Source organism: Hyalella azteca, unplaced genomic scaffold (genome assembly GCF_000764305.2).
Source record: "Hyalella azteca isolate HAZT.00-mixed unplaced genomic scaffold, Hazt_2.0.2 contig2171, whole genome shotgun sequence".
NCBI lineage: Eukaryota > Metazoa > Arthropoda > Malacostraca > Amphipoda > Hyalellidae > Hyalella > Hyalella azteca.
The window spans coordinates 47,714-64,291 of record NW_025932456.1 but is presented as its reverse complement, the minus strand read 5'-3'; the positions used below and the strand labels follow the sequence as shown (position 1 = coordinate 64,291).

The 16,578-nt window shown below is 38.9% G+C and overlaps 1 protein-coding gene across 5 annotated transcripts in view; it reads left to right on the top strand.

The window, feature by feature from the left end:
- The window catches only part of LOC108673046 (axin), a 55,317-nt gene that overhangs the window by 26,818 nt on the left and 11,921 nt on the right, over positions 1 to 16,578 (top strand). For 3 of the 5 annotated variants that reach the window (XM_047885482.1, XM_047885485.1, XM_018160822.2), the window contains exons 1-4: positions 8,187 to 8,430; positions 10,380 to 10,663; positions 14,259 to 15,020; positions 15,215 to 16,127. In XM_047885482.1, the coding sequence (XP_047741438.1) occupies positions 10,588 to 10,663; positions 14,259 to 15,020; positions 15,215 to 16,127 (1,751 nt within the window). In that variant the 5' untranslated portion in view covers positions 8,187 to 8,430; positions 10,380 to 10,587. Of the gene's footprint in view, positions 1 to 8,186; positions 8,431 to 10,379; positions 10,664 to 14,258; positions 15,021 to 15,214; positions 16,128 to 16,578 lie in introns of those variants that run through there. The other 2 variants (XM_047885479.1, XM_018160821.2) reach the window with 1 other exon arrangement.

Below are 16,578 nucleotides of genomic sequence, written 5' to 3'. Positions count from 1 at the left end.
CATTGATTTTTCTGAGAGATGCTATATGTAAATGTCAATTGATTGAAAGGAATAAAACCTGAATTGTTTGCTGATGCCCAATTCTTAGACGACTTCGACTATCGAGCTTTCCAAACGCTTTTTATTGAGCATCATGTATTTCTGAATATTAGATTTGAGTATCTCAGTGCCTTACATCTGCCAAAGTTGTGTTGCATTTGGGATTGCGTGAATATATTGGTGATTTCTATTACTACGAGTTCCTCGGTTGACATCAGTTAGAATTTTTCTAATATAATTTGTATTAGTAAACATTAAAGTCGCATATAGATGCTGACTACGCTTGCTGGCAGACCAACAAACAGGCTTATAAAAAAGACTTCAAGAGAGAGACACAAGTCGAGATCAAAGAGCTTGTGGCGGTGCGAAGCTATTATCGGAAGGTAGCTCTTAATCTCTATAATGGATGACTTCGCTTTAAACAAATAGCGGCAGCGGCATCTGTACTGCTTCGAAGATCTGACCCTCGGAGCTAACTTTCAAGTGTATTTGCTACGCTGCCTACTGACGCTTTCATAACAGACTGTAACCCAACTCTTGTCTTTCAACTTAACGTGTAGCGCGCAGACATGTACTTCTATATACATGAATCAAGGCGTCAAATAGCTTGCATTTTTTGTGCACGGTTAAATTGGCTTGAACGTTTAGCCCAAAATAATTAACCGTGTTAACAAGCTATTTTTAATCAAAATATTTCAATTCTGTCAAAATTGCCCCGGATCAGAGTGAACTAGAAAGAGCTCTGTAAAAATAATGTACATGAAGTGTGTCCTCCTGCAAGACGTTGTGTTTTCGTGAGGAGTATCTTGGGCTGAGCGTAGCACAACTGCCTAGTGTGTTCCTCGTAAGGCTGTGTAAGCGAGCGTCGTCTCATGTTCCGCGTGTAGCGACCACGTCGACTAGGGGATCTCAACACGATCCGCGACTCTGCCTTCGCCTTCCCGGCCTCAGCGCGCCTTATATACACGCTTTACAGCGCCTTAGAAGTGCAATGCCACACAAAAACGCTCGTTCCAAGTGCCGACGACGATGTTGCAATTTAGACTGAACACTTTACCGAGCACCCCTTACCTCGCTCTCTCTCCCTCCACAACCAACCTTGTCAACGCTTTGCTCATGACTCGGGAGTGTTTCCTCGAACGCCTCCGTCGACTTCAATCGCGCTTCTGTGTGCGAAGATGGCGTTTACTTGAAATGGTCAAGTGATATTCGTTGTCAAAAATTATTTCAACCACCTTAATATGCGGCTAGACGTTTTATGAGAAACGCTCAAGAGGAACGAGCCAAAACAATTCAACATCCTTCACAGCGCGACAGGTTTTATCTGCTCAAAGAGTGAGGGAAGCTACCCACCGCTAAACCTTTTTTCTGTAATTAATTTTTGATGATACGATAAAGTGCAATAATTTTTTTTTTTTCACGAAAATAATAGTAGTATTAAATATGAACTTTTCACCTAGTCTGACAACTTAACAACGATGCTGTGGCTTTACAATAAATAATCAAAATTCAACGCTTAGTTCACAACGCAATTTAAGAAGCGAGTACTCAGATTCTTAATACCCATAGTTTTTCTCATTTAAATTGCTTAAATGATAATGGTGGTCTGTGCAGATGCTGAGTTACGCTTATAAAATAACTTATTGTGATAATAATTAAAATATTTAAATGATATGTCCAGTACATGCTCACCGTTCGTATTGCAAAACCAAATTAGTAAAATTATTCCGTGGGAAGACAAATCTCATCGTAACAATATGCTGCTTATCTTCTTGTACAGTTCTCTTCAATTTCTTGGTCTAGGAGCAAAGCTGCAGCGTCGCAATCCCGTTGCTATACTATAAAGGATCTAACAAATTGAATTCTACGACGATCCACGTTTGCCGGAGGACGGGATCTCATTTCGCTGCGGTTACGACTTTTGCAATGCATGCATCAGATGCTGCTGACGCAATTAATTCCGAGCAGCTCAGCGGCTTGAAGCAAAAGTTTTGTCTTCAAAAAATACACAGCAACTCGCGCGTACTCTTAAGAAATGCAATTACTCTGCGAGTAACAATAAAAAGCGCCGCGTGGCACCGCACGTCGTCATAACTTGCCATTAAAATGCCAAGCTAAAAAGCTTTCGAATTCCCGTTGCCGTGGAAAGCTGCAGATCTTGCGTCCGATGCCTGCGCACGAAACTTGGTGTGCAAAACTGACATCGCTGCTAATTACTGCTCGTGGGGGGAGCTTGGGTGGTCTGCTCTTTGACTTATAGGGGCGAGATAATTTGTTGATATCGTGCTGCAGAAACCGATGTAGAACAACACGCCAGACTGCTTGGCATGTGTTATCAAGGAGTACTGTGAACCATATTATTCTGGGTTTTGTTAATCTTTTAAAGTGATCGGCGATAAACATTTTAATTTCACAAGTTGAATCAATTTAGAAACGTTGGAAGATTCATCTCGATAGGGAGCGCGATGTCCTCCAAGTCTCAAGACGTGCATTGAATCGATTTCATTAATAATTACACGCTCTGTTGAAAGCTGTGGCGTCTTTTGTGGTGTCGACGCATTTCTTGACGTCAGCGTTAATGACGCGTCGGCAAAACTGGGCCCAGCTGTTGTCTTTTACGCGCGCTGTGTGCGCGGGCATTTGCCGCTAGGGCCGCAGTCTCTCATGCGTCGTTATAACTTCAATGATTTCATCAAGGAATCCAATTTTTTTCCCCAATTTGGCTTTTGAAATCGAGCATAGATTTCGATGGATTAGATTATCATCATAGATGCTGGACGATGTTAATTCTCCCTGCAAATGAGGTGTAATGTAATTAAGTCGAAAATTCTTGATTTTATTCTATGTGATCTTTTAGGATTACTGTTTAAGGGAATTATGCATGACTACTGTGCTATCAGGTACCTTCATATATACATGTCATAAAATTAGCTTCGTTTTCAACTATTGCTTTTATTCATAATTAAATAGGTTTGGTTTTTGCTTAATGATAATTTTATCTACCGAGTTGACAGCTGCTAATTTGCACAATTGCGTGTGATTTCATCGATGCTCCATGGATATGGATTTTGTTTTGTACATCTCTTAATTATAATGGGAATTTTGCATCATACTTTTCCAGAGATTAGATGTAACCAACAAATCGCCCATGTGAACTAAGGAATTAAGCGGGTTTATATAGAGCGGTCATCGGTAATGCTCTGCACCCAAACTGTGCTGCACACAAGCTAGACTGCTGCACACAAGCTAGACAGTGCTGCACACAAGCTAGACAGTGCTGTGCACCGCTGTTAACCTGAAGCCCAGTCGCACAGCCCGGCGCCAACATAAGGTGTCGGCTTGCTCCTCTGATCATCGTAAGCCTTTCTTGAAGCTTTGCTATCGCCGCTCTAATGCCTCAGAGTTTTTTATCGTTTTCTTATCTTTGCTTTGATGGTGCGCTGCGATCGCTGATACCGACGTCACTTCAGAGCTTTCTTATATTTGCACCAAAGGTCTCAAGTCGGTAGAGTTGGCGCTCCTCAGCGTTGGCTGAGTTCTCAGCTAGACGTATAACTATCTTCAAGAAAAGCTTTTGTGTAATCCACATGCTAATGAAAATAATGATCATCATATCATGATTGAAAAGGGGTTAGTTACGGTGAAATAATTATGGCAGGAATCTCGTTAGCAAGAACAACACCAAATGCGCAGTAATTTTTTAATTCTTGATCTACGTTAACTGAACAACTTGTACAATGTTTGGTAAAGTACTGCTTGTCTTACAAATATACTGTGGGGTACCTAAATAATCTAAACGAGTTTCTTGCCTGCTTCGCTGTGTACAAAACGTCCGCAATGTTGGTAGGAGATGATATAAAATGTTAGAGAAAAGTTCGAAAATAATCTTTACGTTATCAACACCATTTTAACAACTTGACATTTGAGCTTGATGCGAATGAAGGTTAGCTTGAATAATATTACCGGGATAAAAAAACTGAAATATGTCGAACCGTGTTCACTGGAAATACTCGCAAACATAGAACTGGCCGTCCCGCCACCAGCGGGTACGGTTGGGGACGCTGACCGTCCCGCCTCCAGCGGGTACGGTTGGGGACGCTGGCCGTCCCGCCACCAGCGGGTACGGTTGGGGACGCTGACCGTCCCGCCTCCAGCGGGTACGGTTGGGGACGCTGGCCGTCCCGCCTCCAGCGGGTACGGTTGGGGACGTTGACGGTATCAATTACAGCGCCAGTGCCTCGCCGCGACTCAAACGTCCCGCCGGCTCTTTTATCACCGTCCAAGTTACAGAGCGCGCCTGCCGCCATTGTGGCTTCGTCTTACCCGCCGCTGCCCCGATACTTCATCTGTCCACTCCCATTTCGCATTCAATCTTTTTCATCGTGCATATTTTTTAGTGTACAACCGTCTCTACATCTACCTTCAATTGTGTATATTTTCAGTAATTTCTTCTGTGCACCTTCTTTTTTATTTTTTGCATCATGCATACTGCATAAATTTTCTACATGCCGCTTTATTTTGATTTTATTTCAATTTTATATATTTTATTTATGATTTATTAGATTTATTTAATCAAAGCGATAAAACAAATGAATTAAATATAGTATAGTGATTAGACAAATGAATTAATCACACTCAATCATCAGATTTGTTTATTAGTCGCAAAGTGGTTCTTTTCTTATGCTTTACGTTACCCTGCCCAATATCGCTTTACTTCCGCTATCGTTCATTCTAATTCACACACACAACGTTGTTGTCAGCTATACTGGTACGTACTATTGCTACCTCATACAAAGTTTTATACGCGCACGAGACGAAGAGAAGTAGTCATTGAAGCTCCGCACAGAGAGTTTTTACAGCGAACATGTGTGTGTAGTTTTTGTGGTAGGCAGGTCGTATTTGTCACTCGAGTCCTAGGGTGTTCGTCAGACGAGCAGGCCTGACTCTCGTGTACCTGAGAAGAAGGCAAGCCCTGTGATGTGTGCCGCCACCGCCGCCGCGGCCTCGACTTCAGCGTGCATGGCAGAGGCGGCACTGCGCCTCTGAAGTATCTTCTTGTGGATCCCTCTCTCTTCTCTCTCTCTCTTTTTTCTTCTATCTTCTCTCTCTATGTTTCTTCACGTCTGTCTGCCGCTGTTCTCTCATCTAAATGATGACCGTCACCTGTCTATTGCCTTCAGAGAAAAGTCCTAAGATCCTCACTTCGGTGCCTTGAAAATAGATTTTTTGTTGTCTTATGTAAACATTGAAGGCAACCCACATGCATGGGGCCGAACGGTAATAGCTGGTGATATTGCCGTAACGAAATACTGGTGATATTTATCGTTAACAAATCCTAAGTGGGAACAAGTGTCACAGGAGTGATGCATTGTGGCAGTCTTGCAGTTATTTTGTTTTTAGACCGACGAATCCTGAATGAATGTTTAGACCCTTCGTTCGTTCAAGTGTATCAATACGAAACGCGACTTGTACCTCTAACATATCACGCATTATTTTCTAAATTAGATCGAGTCAGTGGCGTATTTGTAAGTGAGATAAGAGGGAATATAAGATTTGATGTACTATTCTATCAAATCTCTTTTGGATTATAATTTTTTTAATTCACCAACATAGGGGCTAGAAAATATTTTGCTGGGTCAATCCAACCAAGTTAGTTCATCTGCACAGCACGACAACTAATTACATTTTACTCGCCCAAAATATTTGACGTGCAAGTGTTGAACAGAATGATTTTGTGACACTCGCTTGCCATGCATTCATAGATATATGCATCCACTTGTGAAAATAATACGCTGTTTCCTGCACTTATCCCAGTTGAAAAAGAGATTTCTTACGTAGTGAATTAATTTGGCGTAGAAGCAAGAATTATTTTGAGCATTGTGTGTAGAGCCAAAACAATAATGATGCTTTTAGAAATTATTCCACTCCTTTGTAATTATTTATCAACTCACTGATCTTTCATTTATAAATGACGTAGCGAGGTTTGCTTGATGCATTAACTTGACTCGTTGTCTCGTTCAAAGGTCCTTCTTATGATTGCCTTTCAGCCACGTACGTGCCAGATAATGTTGTGTTCATGAAGGCATAAAAGTACCTACCATTCGAGGCTCTAAGCCCCGAGTTGAACCTGTGTTTTTTATTCGCGCATTACTATTCATCAGATGCTATTGCTGCACGGCTCCAACTGCTGCCTCCTTCCCACTGCAATTGCTGATTCCAAATCTGAAAGTCGACCATGAAGCACACCTAAATCATCGTTGCAAGTTAGAAGTCACACATGCGTTCATGGTAGTCAGCTAAACGAATCAAAGTGGTAAGTGGCGTCTCGAAATAGGTTATTTGAAGGCTACCTCACAATAGCTGGATGGCCATTTGGAGGTGTTACTACGCGTTACTAATCATAGAGCGGCATCGGCTGCGGAGCTTTGATGAGGCTCGCTCCGATCCCACTGCCCGCGGGAGGCTTGCTAACAAGACAGCTCTCTGGCCAGCGCTAGAAAAGGCTCGGCACTTCGCAAGACAACCTACAAATGATTGGGGGATGTGCTCGCTATCAAGATATAGCCGACTCTGTAAGTGCTCAGCGCTATATGGCGCTTCAAACGATCCCAGCGTCATGTGCGTCTCTCAAGAATTTCCTTCTATGCATTCGGGCAATTCCACCATCTCTAAGGAATTCGTATGATCTAAACGTTTCTGCAATTATGTCATAATTTATGATCCGCAATTTAAATATATCATACGTAGAAGGCTCGGAAGGACTTCATCGAACAGCTGAAGCTTCGAATAGAGAGCATGCACAAAATTTCCGTTAAGGTCCACCCGTCAATATTTGTCATGCCTATTAAATGACTTGAATAAAGCCTATGATTACATGTTTTTAACATCAAAAGAATTCTAGCTTTTTCTACTTTAATGTTAATGTTCAACATTCGAGATGATAAGAAGAACCGTTTTATCATTTCAATTTTAAGGTGTGGTGCAGACTTTGATACAACGATGGCCGAGTTTTGAGTTCCATAAGAGTGTAGAGCTTCCATGTTCAATTCACAACTGGTCGTCCTTTGCAATTTCAACGCGTAGCGCATGGCGGTGATAACAAAACTCGGAATGGACGACAATAAAAGCAAGTTGAAAAATTTCGCTTGAAATTCATTCCCAAACAATTTATTCGTATTCGACTCCTTCTTTTTCTCAACCATTTTTTATTTTCTTGTTCGTGTATTATTTAGTTCTGCAAAGTACCTGTGTAAAGTGCTTTCGCATCGCTTGAACTGTTAAGGAAAATATTACAGTGTGTTAACTTCCGTTGTGCGGTTGCCGTATTATCATTGGGATAACCCATGAGGATTTTGCTCTCTGCTGATAATGTTTGCTGTGCCCGCTTTATTGACTTTTCCTGGAACCGGGATTATGCGTTCAGCTTCCCGTTCAGTGCAGCGTATCTGCTGCTGATAAGTCGCTCCCTACCGATAGTGTAGTCTTGCTTTCTGCTTATTTCATTTTAAGGTTCAATAATTTTTCTTAAACTTCTTTAGTATGATTTCTTTCTTTCTTACTTCAGAATATATGTCACAATTGCCTTGATACGCATTTGTCTATTGCCATTGATTAGTTATGCCATAAATTTCGTTGACGTGTAATATATTTTATTCATATCGGCATTAAACTTGGTTAACTTGTTAGTACTTGAATTGAGATTGGCATACAGTTGATGATAGATTTAGGTTTATCGATGTAAGGCTAGTTTAATTGGTTTCAAAATAAATATTTTCTATATGATTGAGGAATTCTTGTAGCACAAACACTTTGTTGAGGTTCTTCTTGTCGTGATTAATTCTTCATTCGTACATTAGAAAAAATATTATTATACGTACCTATTTTCAATATTTCATCGCAACTAGGGCGCAACCGTGAGAATTTCCCGTGTTGTTGCAAAAATAATCAGCCTCGATAAAATTATTTTGGAAAATCGTTAATATAACCCAGATTTGAATAATTGGTATTTGGTCAGTTGTAATATTTTAGCGCAATGTCTGGGTATACCGAGTGCCGTACTCGCCGTGCCTGCTTACCGCCCTGGCAAATGGCCAGAGCTGGTAAGGTGGCGCCATCTCGCGTCTCCGTGGCGACGGTGGAATGTTATGGTTCGGCCCTTAGGGAGGGTGGGGTGTAGCTCTGCCATGCCCTTGCTCATCGTTCTAACTCGTTTCTTAATGTATTTACCAATTCATGGTAAAAAATATTTTTTTTGTTATAGTACAGCCCTCTTTTATGTCAGATTTTCCTCGCTGTAATCGCTAGTACGTTGCGTTAATTCGATAATATGCTTATGTCTTATGATAAGACACTTCGGCGATGCTGACTGAGGTTTTCTGTTCTTCACCGCAGGTTAGCTGTCATTTAATTCAAGGTTCATCTGTTTATATTTATTATTATTACATGGTGACAAAGCAGAGTTTTTAGCCTCTTCTTCAAGTTCAATTTTGAGTCCTATGATAATGAGACCAGTGAAGTATCATGGATACCAGACCTAATATTATAAGATATTGGTTTAAATTTAGAGTAGGTTTAGGTAGGCTAAATTAAAAAAGAAAAATGATAAATCTAAAAAAGCTCTGAGTTTATCACAGATGTTTAGGTATTCTGTTTCTGTTCTAAAAAAAATTTAATTTATTCATAAAGGTAAAAAAACAAAGATGCTTCATTCATTTGGTATGAAAATTTTAATAGTGACTTCTGACTTATGACTAGGCTAGGCTAATCTTTTTTTTTCTAATACTAAAAGAGAGTGAGAGTCTTATATCTAGTTAGCCTATATTCATGATGAAATAAGTTTTTGATGCAAGTCTCATTAGATTTAATTCATGTAGAGCAGACTTAGGCCTATATAAAATTTGTAGGTGAAAATTATCTTTTCATATGAGATTTATAGAAATTGCCAGCTGGAATTTGCTTTCAGCTTTGTAGATTTGTCAGCATGTGGAAATTATTAGGCAGCACTCCGCAGCAGTGATGAGCATGTCTGGAAATTCTTAATGACAGATTTTTTTAATTACCATATCAGTTCATTTCTAATAATTCTATAATCAAGTTTAAAATTGTATTCAGTATCTATGTGATGGTGATGATATCTATGATATAGTACTTGAATAGTCCACACTTAGGACTCAGAACGGAGGAGCCTAAAAAGGTTTCTGCTCTGCCTGGTTTGTCACCATGTAGTAGAATTATCCTTCATCATGGCTTCATTAGCATTTTAGTGCTGACCATTTTTGCTCCTCCAGTCCTCCACTTGCAGTTTCTCCTCAATTTTCAATATGTGCTGCACTGCTGCACAGCCTGCACTTGCTTAATTTTGTAGCATACTATCATCTATAATAGGCCTATAATTAACATCAAAGTCGGCACTCGGCACTGCACACTGCTTGCTGTCATTAATCAAATATTATATTTTGCTGGTTAAATGAAACCATTTTCACTTTTTTTAAGAATTTTTATGTACCTAATCTTGATATTCCTAATTTTTTTATCTATTATATTTATGGGTTATGCATCATTTCTGTTATGATACAGAAATTTTGTCTCATTGAAAATCATTTGTCATTAATGATGGATTGCCATAGTCACATGCTGGCCTGTATACACTCCAATAAAATGTAATTCTTATTTACACTGATTCTATATGCACATAACCTGCTATCATTTCCCTTTTTGTTCATGCTGTTATATACCTAGGTATACATAAAGGTACATATAAATATACATATTTTGATGTCCTTGCTGTTTCCTTGGCATTTTTTTTTCTTTCTATTTAGATTTCTAATTGTATTAGTGTAAGCCATTCTGGCAAGGTATTCTTCCAGTCCTTTCTGCCATGTAGGCTATTACAATCAACATCTTGATATAACTAATTGAGTCTACAGAATAAGAAATAGTGTCAAAAAGTCTTAATGAAAATATTTTGTTTTCTTTAGAAATTTGTGTGTGATATGAGCTTTACTGTTCATTTTGGGTAATCAACCTATAGTTTTTTAAAATCTTGAGAAAACTTATCACAAGATTTTCAAGTTTACTCCCAACTGAATGAAGCTCCTAAAATTTAGATTACATCACATTTTGACAATGTTCAGCAATAATTATAGATCTATTTAATTTAATTTCCCTTCTTTGTCAAGATGATATGACAAAAAAATACAGCATTGCTAGTTATCCTTATTTTTTTTTGTAGTTTTTATCAATGCCTGCTCAAAATTTAAAACATGATTGAATATTTAAATAAAAGAATTACGTATATAAAATAGTTCAGAGTAATAATATTGAGATTTTCTCTCCAACAGAGCTCCAGAGATCCTACCAGTCCTGCAGTCTACACCACCAATATCACAACAATGCTTCTGGGTCTCTACTTATGAACTATTGTCTGCATTGTGAGCTCAAACTTGGACCTCCATAACTGAAAAACTTTTATAAGCTATCAGCAGAGAATTAAATGAAATTAGCTAAGTGAAGATTTAATTTTCCAAGTTGCGCATTGTAAAATAATGAATGTGTTTCTCATCCGTGGACTGTGATTGTCAAGCTGCGACAATTTTTCACCTTCAAGAATCAGCTAAAAGCTCAGGTAAGTTGTGTCATCTTGAGATATTCATCTTGAAATTTATTCATCATATGTTTTTATTTGTATTTTGATCCATAGAGTAAAACTTCTAATTCAAATTTTTATTCACTTGCTTGTTGATAATAATTACACATTATATTGAGATGATGATTGTTCTAATTTTATATGAAAAGTATAAACTTCCTTTAATAACAGGTTTCAATTTTGAAAGAAGTGGAGGGTAGGTCTGAGATCCCTGCTTAGGGTCATCTAATAAGCCTATTGTTGCCTCAGGTAGTTTTTACCTGTCCATCAAATTTGCCTTCACTCCCATGGCTCTCTAACTTGCCAAAATTGGCCAAATTTGAAGTATTTATATACACACATTGACTAAAATTTGTAAACATTTAAAATACAGTTCCAATTTTGCATTGAATTTGAGATTTTTTTAATAGTTCTAAATTAATGGAGCTGTCATTTTTGTATGGCCCAACTGCATGACTTCTGACGTGCCTGATCCCGTTATAGAATTTTTAAAGCTGATCCCGGGCTTTGTATTCCTGTCATGAGCTGTTTACTTGAGACTCATCACAACTGCTCTCTACCTTGCTCAAATTTATTTCAACAATGAAGTTTGTCAGGTTATTATCTTCTGTATTGATGGAATTTGTGTGCTGTTAAAATTTCCTATAAAAGGAATCTTTCGTAAAGCTCAAGTTGACGGACCATGAATCTGACATTTTCTTATTAAAAATTGTATTTTGCTTTATTCAGTCTGGTTCAAAAGTTTGAACAATTTTGCCTCATTTGTTGTTTGGATATAAGTAGCTTGCTAAGGTAATCATGAAGTAAGTTTTGGGGAAGTGAGTTTTGTGCGCATTGCGCTGCGCATGGGCTTGATCGATAAAAAAGGACGCTCCAGTTTCCTTCGTCTAGCCTGTTGAGATTTCCCTCCCTTCCAAGTTCAATTGATCTGCGCATGCGCAGTTCATTTTTATGAGGCAGTTGGGTGGGTTGTGGTTAATGCGTCCGCTCTTTTGTAAAAGGATGCTCTGCGTTGCCAGATCATGAGTTTTGTACGCTTCCTTTATCTCTCCATATGCATTCACTGCATTGTTTGAGCATTTTAGGAGATGTTATTTTGAAGTCTGATGATCTGACATGTTATTATTTGATGAATTGATTTAAAATCTTGAAATTTGCCCATGATAATGTCGGAGAATCAGGTCACTGAAAAATTATTGATCGGTCTTTGTGTGTGGGAACCTGGCATCTACTGGATTGGTGAGAAGAATAGAAATATCTTAATTATGTTTTAATTTCAAACAATCTCTTTATTATCTCTCATTGCTTTTCCAGTAATAGATATTTTCAAACCAATCCTCACTGTGTTATGTGATTGACTCTTATTATCAGTGGGGTTTTCATATTATGATCTCTTGTGGTGTGGATGTTTGAATTCAAGGTTGCTAGGCTTTATTTCCCTTACATTTTTATTTTCTTCAGATTCACTTTATTTCTATAGTTACAATGATGCATTAATTTGAAAAAAAACAGAAACTTATTTACTTATAAAAGTGTTTAATAAAGTATAATACCCTTTCCATTAATATTCCCCAAAAATCTGTCTCATTCAAGTATATATACGTATATATACTTGTGTAATACATTTTTTGGTCATTGCCACAAATATGTACATCAAGACATAAATTTCAGATGCTTATCTGATGCTCATTTAATTGTAAACCAGAAGGAAAATCCTGGCATTACTCACAATGAATAATCCGTAAGATTTCAAAATCCAATATTCAAATTTTCATTCCACCTATCTTAATAATTCTCAGATTAATGTCATTACAATTGAACCAGCTCCCATTCAAACTATGCCATTTTTTTGCCATTTTTTTTACTAGATATGTTAAACTTAAATTGAAACATGCAAAATACAGGTCTATACTCTAGCTTTACTCACCATAAATTGCTGGCTCCTGCAGCTCATAGTTTTGATGTAATTTAAAAAAAGTGATGGTCTTTGTTACCCCAGCTCTTGGGGTTTCTTTGACCGGGTGGTAAAATCAATTTTATTTTTTGGTAAAATAACTCCAAATAACTCCATGCATTGTAGTAGAACTCTTCAAGTTACATATGCAAAAGAAAAATTTTAGGAAAGTGTCATAGTTTGCAAATGGGGGGCGCCGCCCCCAAATGGGCGAAATGTGACCACCTAATGGCAGCCATGACGGGGTAACATTGACCGGTTTGGAAATTAAGTTAAAATTACCATATATAAGACTCTGTAGAGTCTGAAACATGAAGAAAAAAACATTAATAGGTGTATCAAACATAAAATAACTATGTTATATAGGTACCTATGGTAATTTTAAAATTTCCAAGCCGGTCAATGTTACCCCGTCACGGCTGCCATTAGGTGGTCAAAGTTACCCCATTGGGGGGCAGCGCCCCCCATTTGCAAACTATGACACTTTCCTAAAATTTGTCTTTTGCATATGTAACTAGAAGAGTTCTACTACAATGCATCAAAACCTGGAGTTATTTTACCAAAAAATATAAAAATTGGAGGGGGTACTCCGACAGGCTTTGAATAATAGCTCTTTTTTGTGGGTCACATTTTTAATTTTTTAACCTATTAGATATGTAAACTTTTTAAATCTTTCTATTGTGTTACGTAGCCTTAGTATTAGGCCTTTGATTGGCCATTGACAAAATTTTTCTATGTCGAATCATTTTTGAGTTTTGGGGGTTTTTGTTAAAAAAGTGAAAAGTGGTCAAAGTTACCCCGCCGGTCAAAGTTACCCCATTTTACGGTACTCTATTAATATGAGGCAATAAACTTTTTTCATACAAAAAGAAAAATTGAAATTACTACATCTATTGTAAATATTTTATTTCCATTTCTTGAAGCAACCCTGTTTTTATTGATTAAAAATAAAACTTTAGTTAGATAATTTTCTGATATTATGAGTACATACTGCATACATGTGTTATTATTGTCTGCACATATACACCTATATAGATTTCAGCTTAAAATTTACAAATGTGCTCTCACCCTCTAATTATTCAATTATTGAGCAGGCAAACTTGGCATTGAACGAGTGTATTGTGCAGGATAGTATCATATTATTGTCTGTTTTGTGGGTTAAACAGCTGGTTTATCTAGCACTGGTGCTGTCCAATTTGGGTTCCATGCATGCAAATTGAGATAAAATTTCGTATACTTTTTGTGGTGCACCAAATATGTTTATTTCATTTGCTTATTTCCATCTAAGTCTAAAATTTCAGATTTTATGATATCAAAAGTATCCAAAGGTAGATTTAAAATACAAGTGGGTGTTGTGGAGGTGCACACCAATGATCTGTATAAATTTCCAATATCTGGCTTCAAACACATAAATAAATAACTATATATATATTATAGAATACATACTTGGTTTTAAAAAAGTTACCGGTATTCAATTAAATTTTTTAGTTGTACTGTATCAAGAAATGAAGATCTGGACCTAGTTAATTCCAGACATAGACCATAAACTTTCCATGTGTTTGCTCTACTATATTAGGTTGCTTTTACCATTGTAGTACTGATGAATACAACCTCTTGCAGAGGCACGAGGTGTGTCTGGTCGTGATGTGGTACTGGGTGCTGCCCAATGCTCCAGCCCTCATGGTGGCAAGATGAGCAGCAGTAGAAGTCTTTTATCGCCACCAGCCTCCACTCCTGCTACTGCTGCTGCATCTTACACTGAACCTTCAAGCAACTTGTTGTTGGGTTCTCCCACAACCTCTGCTTCTTTCAACACACCATTGTCACCTGTGACTAAACCTGCTCAAGTGCTCCATGTGTCTAGTTCATTCAACACTTTATCCAAAGAATTAGAGTCATCGGGGGTTAATATTGAAAACAAGTCAATTAGTTTTAGTGTTAACTCGAGCAGTGCTGTGATAATCTCAACTAGCCTGGAGCCCACTGCCTGTGGCCCAGCAAGCGCTTCATGCAGAAGTGCCAGTCCAGTAATTTCCTCTTCTGCGAATACTTCTTCATTACCAAACTCTACTTGCATAGGTTTGAAGAGTGGGGTTCTTGCACAAGAGCCTCATCAGACCACGCCCAAAATAAGCTCTAGTGACATTTTAGGACTGGGCAGCAGTGTATTGGTGCCTGCGGTATGTTGGCAGCAAGCAGAAGAAGAGGTGTGTGCAGCTCTGTACGACCTTGGCCTCAGTGGTCGTGGCATCGACAAAGACCAATTATTTTCTTCCACCGAAGGGGCAACGTGTGGCGAGACCCGACCTCCTGTCTTGGGAGAAGAGCAAAAGATTGGAGAAGAAGAAGACTTTGGTGCAGAACACAATATCCTAATGCAAGGTGATAATCGAGGCTTTTTTGATGGTTTAACATAATCAAAAAATGAAAAAGAATATATGTTATACTTTAGCATTCATCTAGAAGAGTAAGTCTCCATAACAGAAATAAATACAGTGCTTACTGGTCATTTGTTTTTTAGTGTGTCATCCGTGAAGGCCCTCTTGTTGCTAGAGTGTAACTTTGTGTTGTTGCAGGTGAAGGTTGGGGAGAATGCCCTGCTGTGGAAGGGTCTGGGGAAGGAGAGAGCCCCGAGACCGGGAGTGGAGGTGTGGGAGGATCCCTCGAAGGCAGCAGCAGCTGTGGCAGTAACGTGTCTAGCAACCCTCGGGAGTGGTCACAGTCAATCGACCATCTGCTCAGTGACCCCAATGGAGTTTCAGTTTTTATGAATTTCCTTAAGGAAGAGAACGGCTGCTGCAATACCCTAGATTTTTTCTTTGCATGTAAAGGTTTAGAACGTCAGCCGTCCGAGAATTTGAGACAACTCCTACCATTGATATGGAAGAAATTTATCCGTAATTATAATGTGCGTGTCTCTCCTGAAACGCACGCGGATTTAGCTGAGAAGATCCATCAAGGTGATCTGTCTGCAGACATGTTCCGTGTGGCTCAGCGGGAAGCCCTGGATTTTCTACGAGAAACTTCATACCCTGTCTTCCTGCAGTCACAGATGTATGTAGAGCAGCTGCAGCTCTATTATGCAGAGCAGCAAAAGCTTTTAGACTTGAGTGATCACGAACGTCGTAACCAAGGCAATTTACTGCAACAAAACCAGAACCTTGGCTTCAGTTCACAATACTACCCGAAGCAAAGTGAAGACCATTGTTTGGGGAGCTCCAGCCTCCAAAGCGGCTACTGTTCTACCGCTAACCTCAAGTGGGGCCACAGTCCCGGCGCGCTCCCCACTCTCTATGAACATGAAACACCAACATCTCTCCCAGCCATCGCGCCGCCAGGATGCATGAAGCTCCTTTCAAGCGGACTCAGAGGCACTCCAGAGGACGACCTCATGTGCCTTGTACCTTCAGCAGCCAAGAGGCCCCAATTGTCCTCCAAGAACCTGGCGGCCACGGCCTTCCAAAGGGCGGCTCCTGTTGGATACAAGCAGTGAGTAGCTTCACCTCATGTCGCACTTCAGTTGATTTCACTTCACGTGAATTAAATTCATTTTTCGGGTGTTTTACACGAATCAATTCAGCAAACCTAATTAGTAAACCTGTTCTTAATGTACGTTTGAGTGCATGTTTGTCATGTGCTTCCATCTGCAGCAATATTCACCGAATTTTATTACTACTTTGTTATTTGAATACACAGTCAACTTGTGGACTGAATTATATATTTTAATTTAAGCTTATTCTCTCATATTGCAGCACATCTCCTGGTTACCGTTACTCAATATTCCGTTTAAACATTTACCTGCTAAATGAATCTATTACAAATTAATCAATTACACTTTGAATTTCTTTCACAAACGGCATTGATTTTCCTTCTTCCTCATCCTGGCCAACAAATGCGCTAAACAACTCTCAGTTCTCTTGATAGCCTGGGCTTGAGAGCT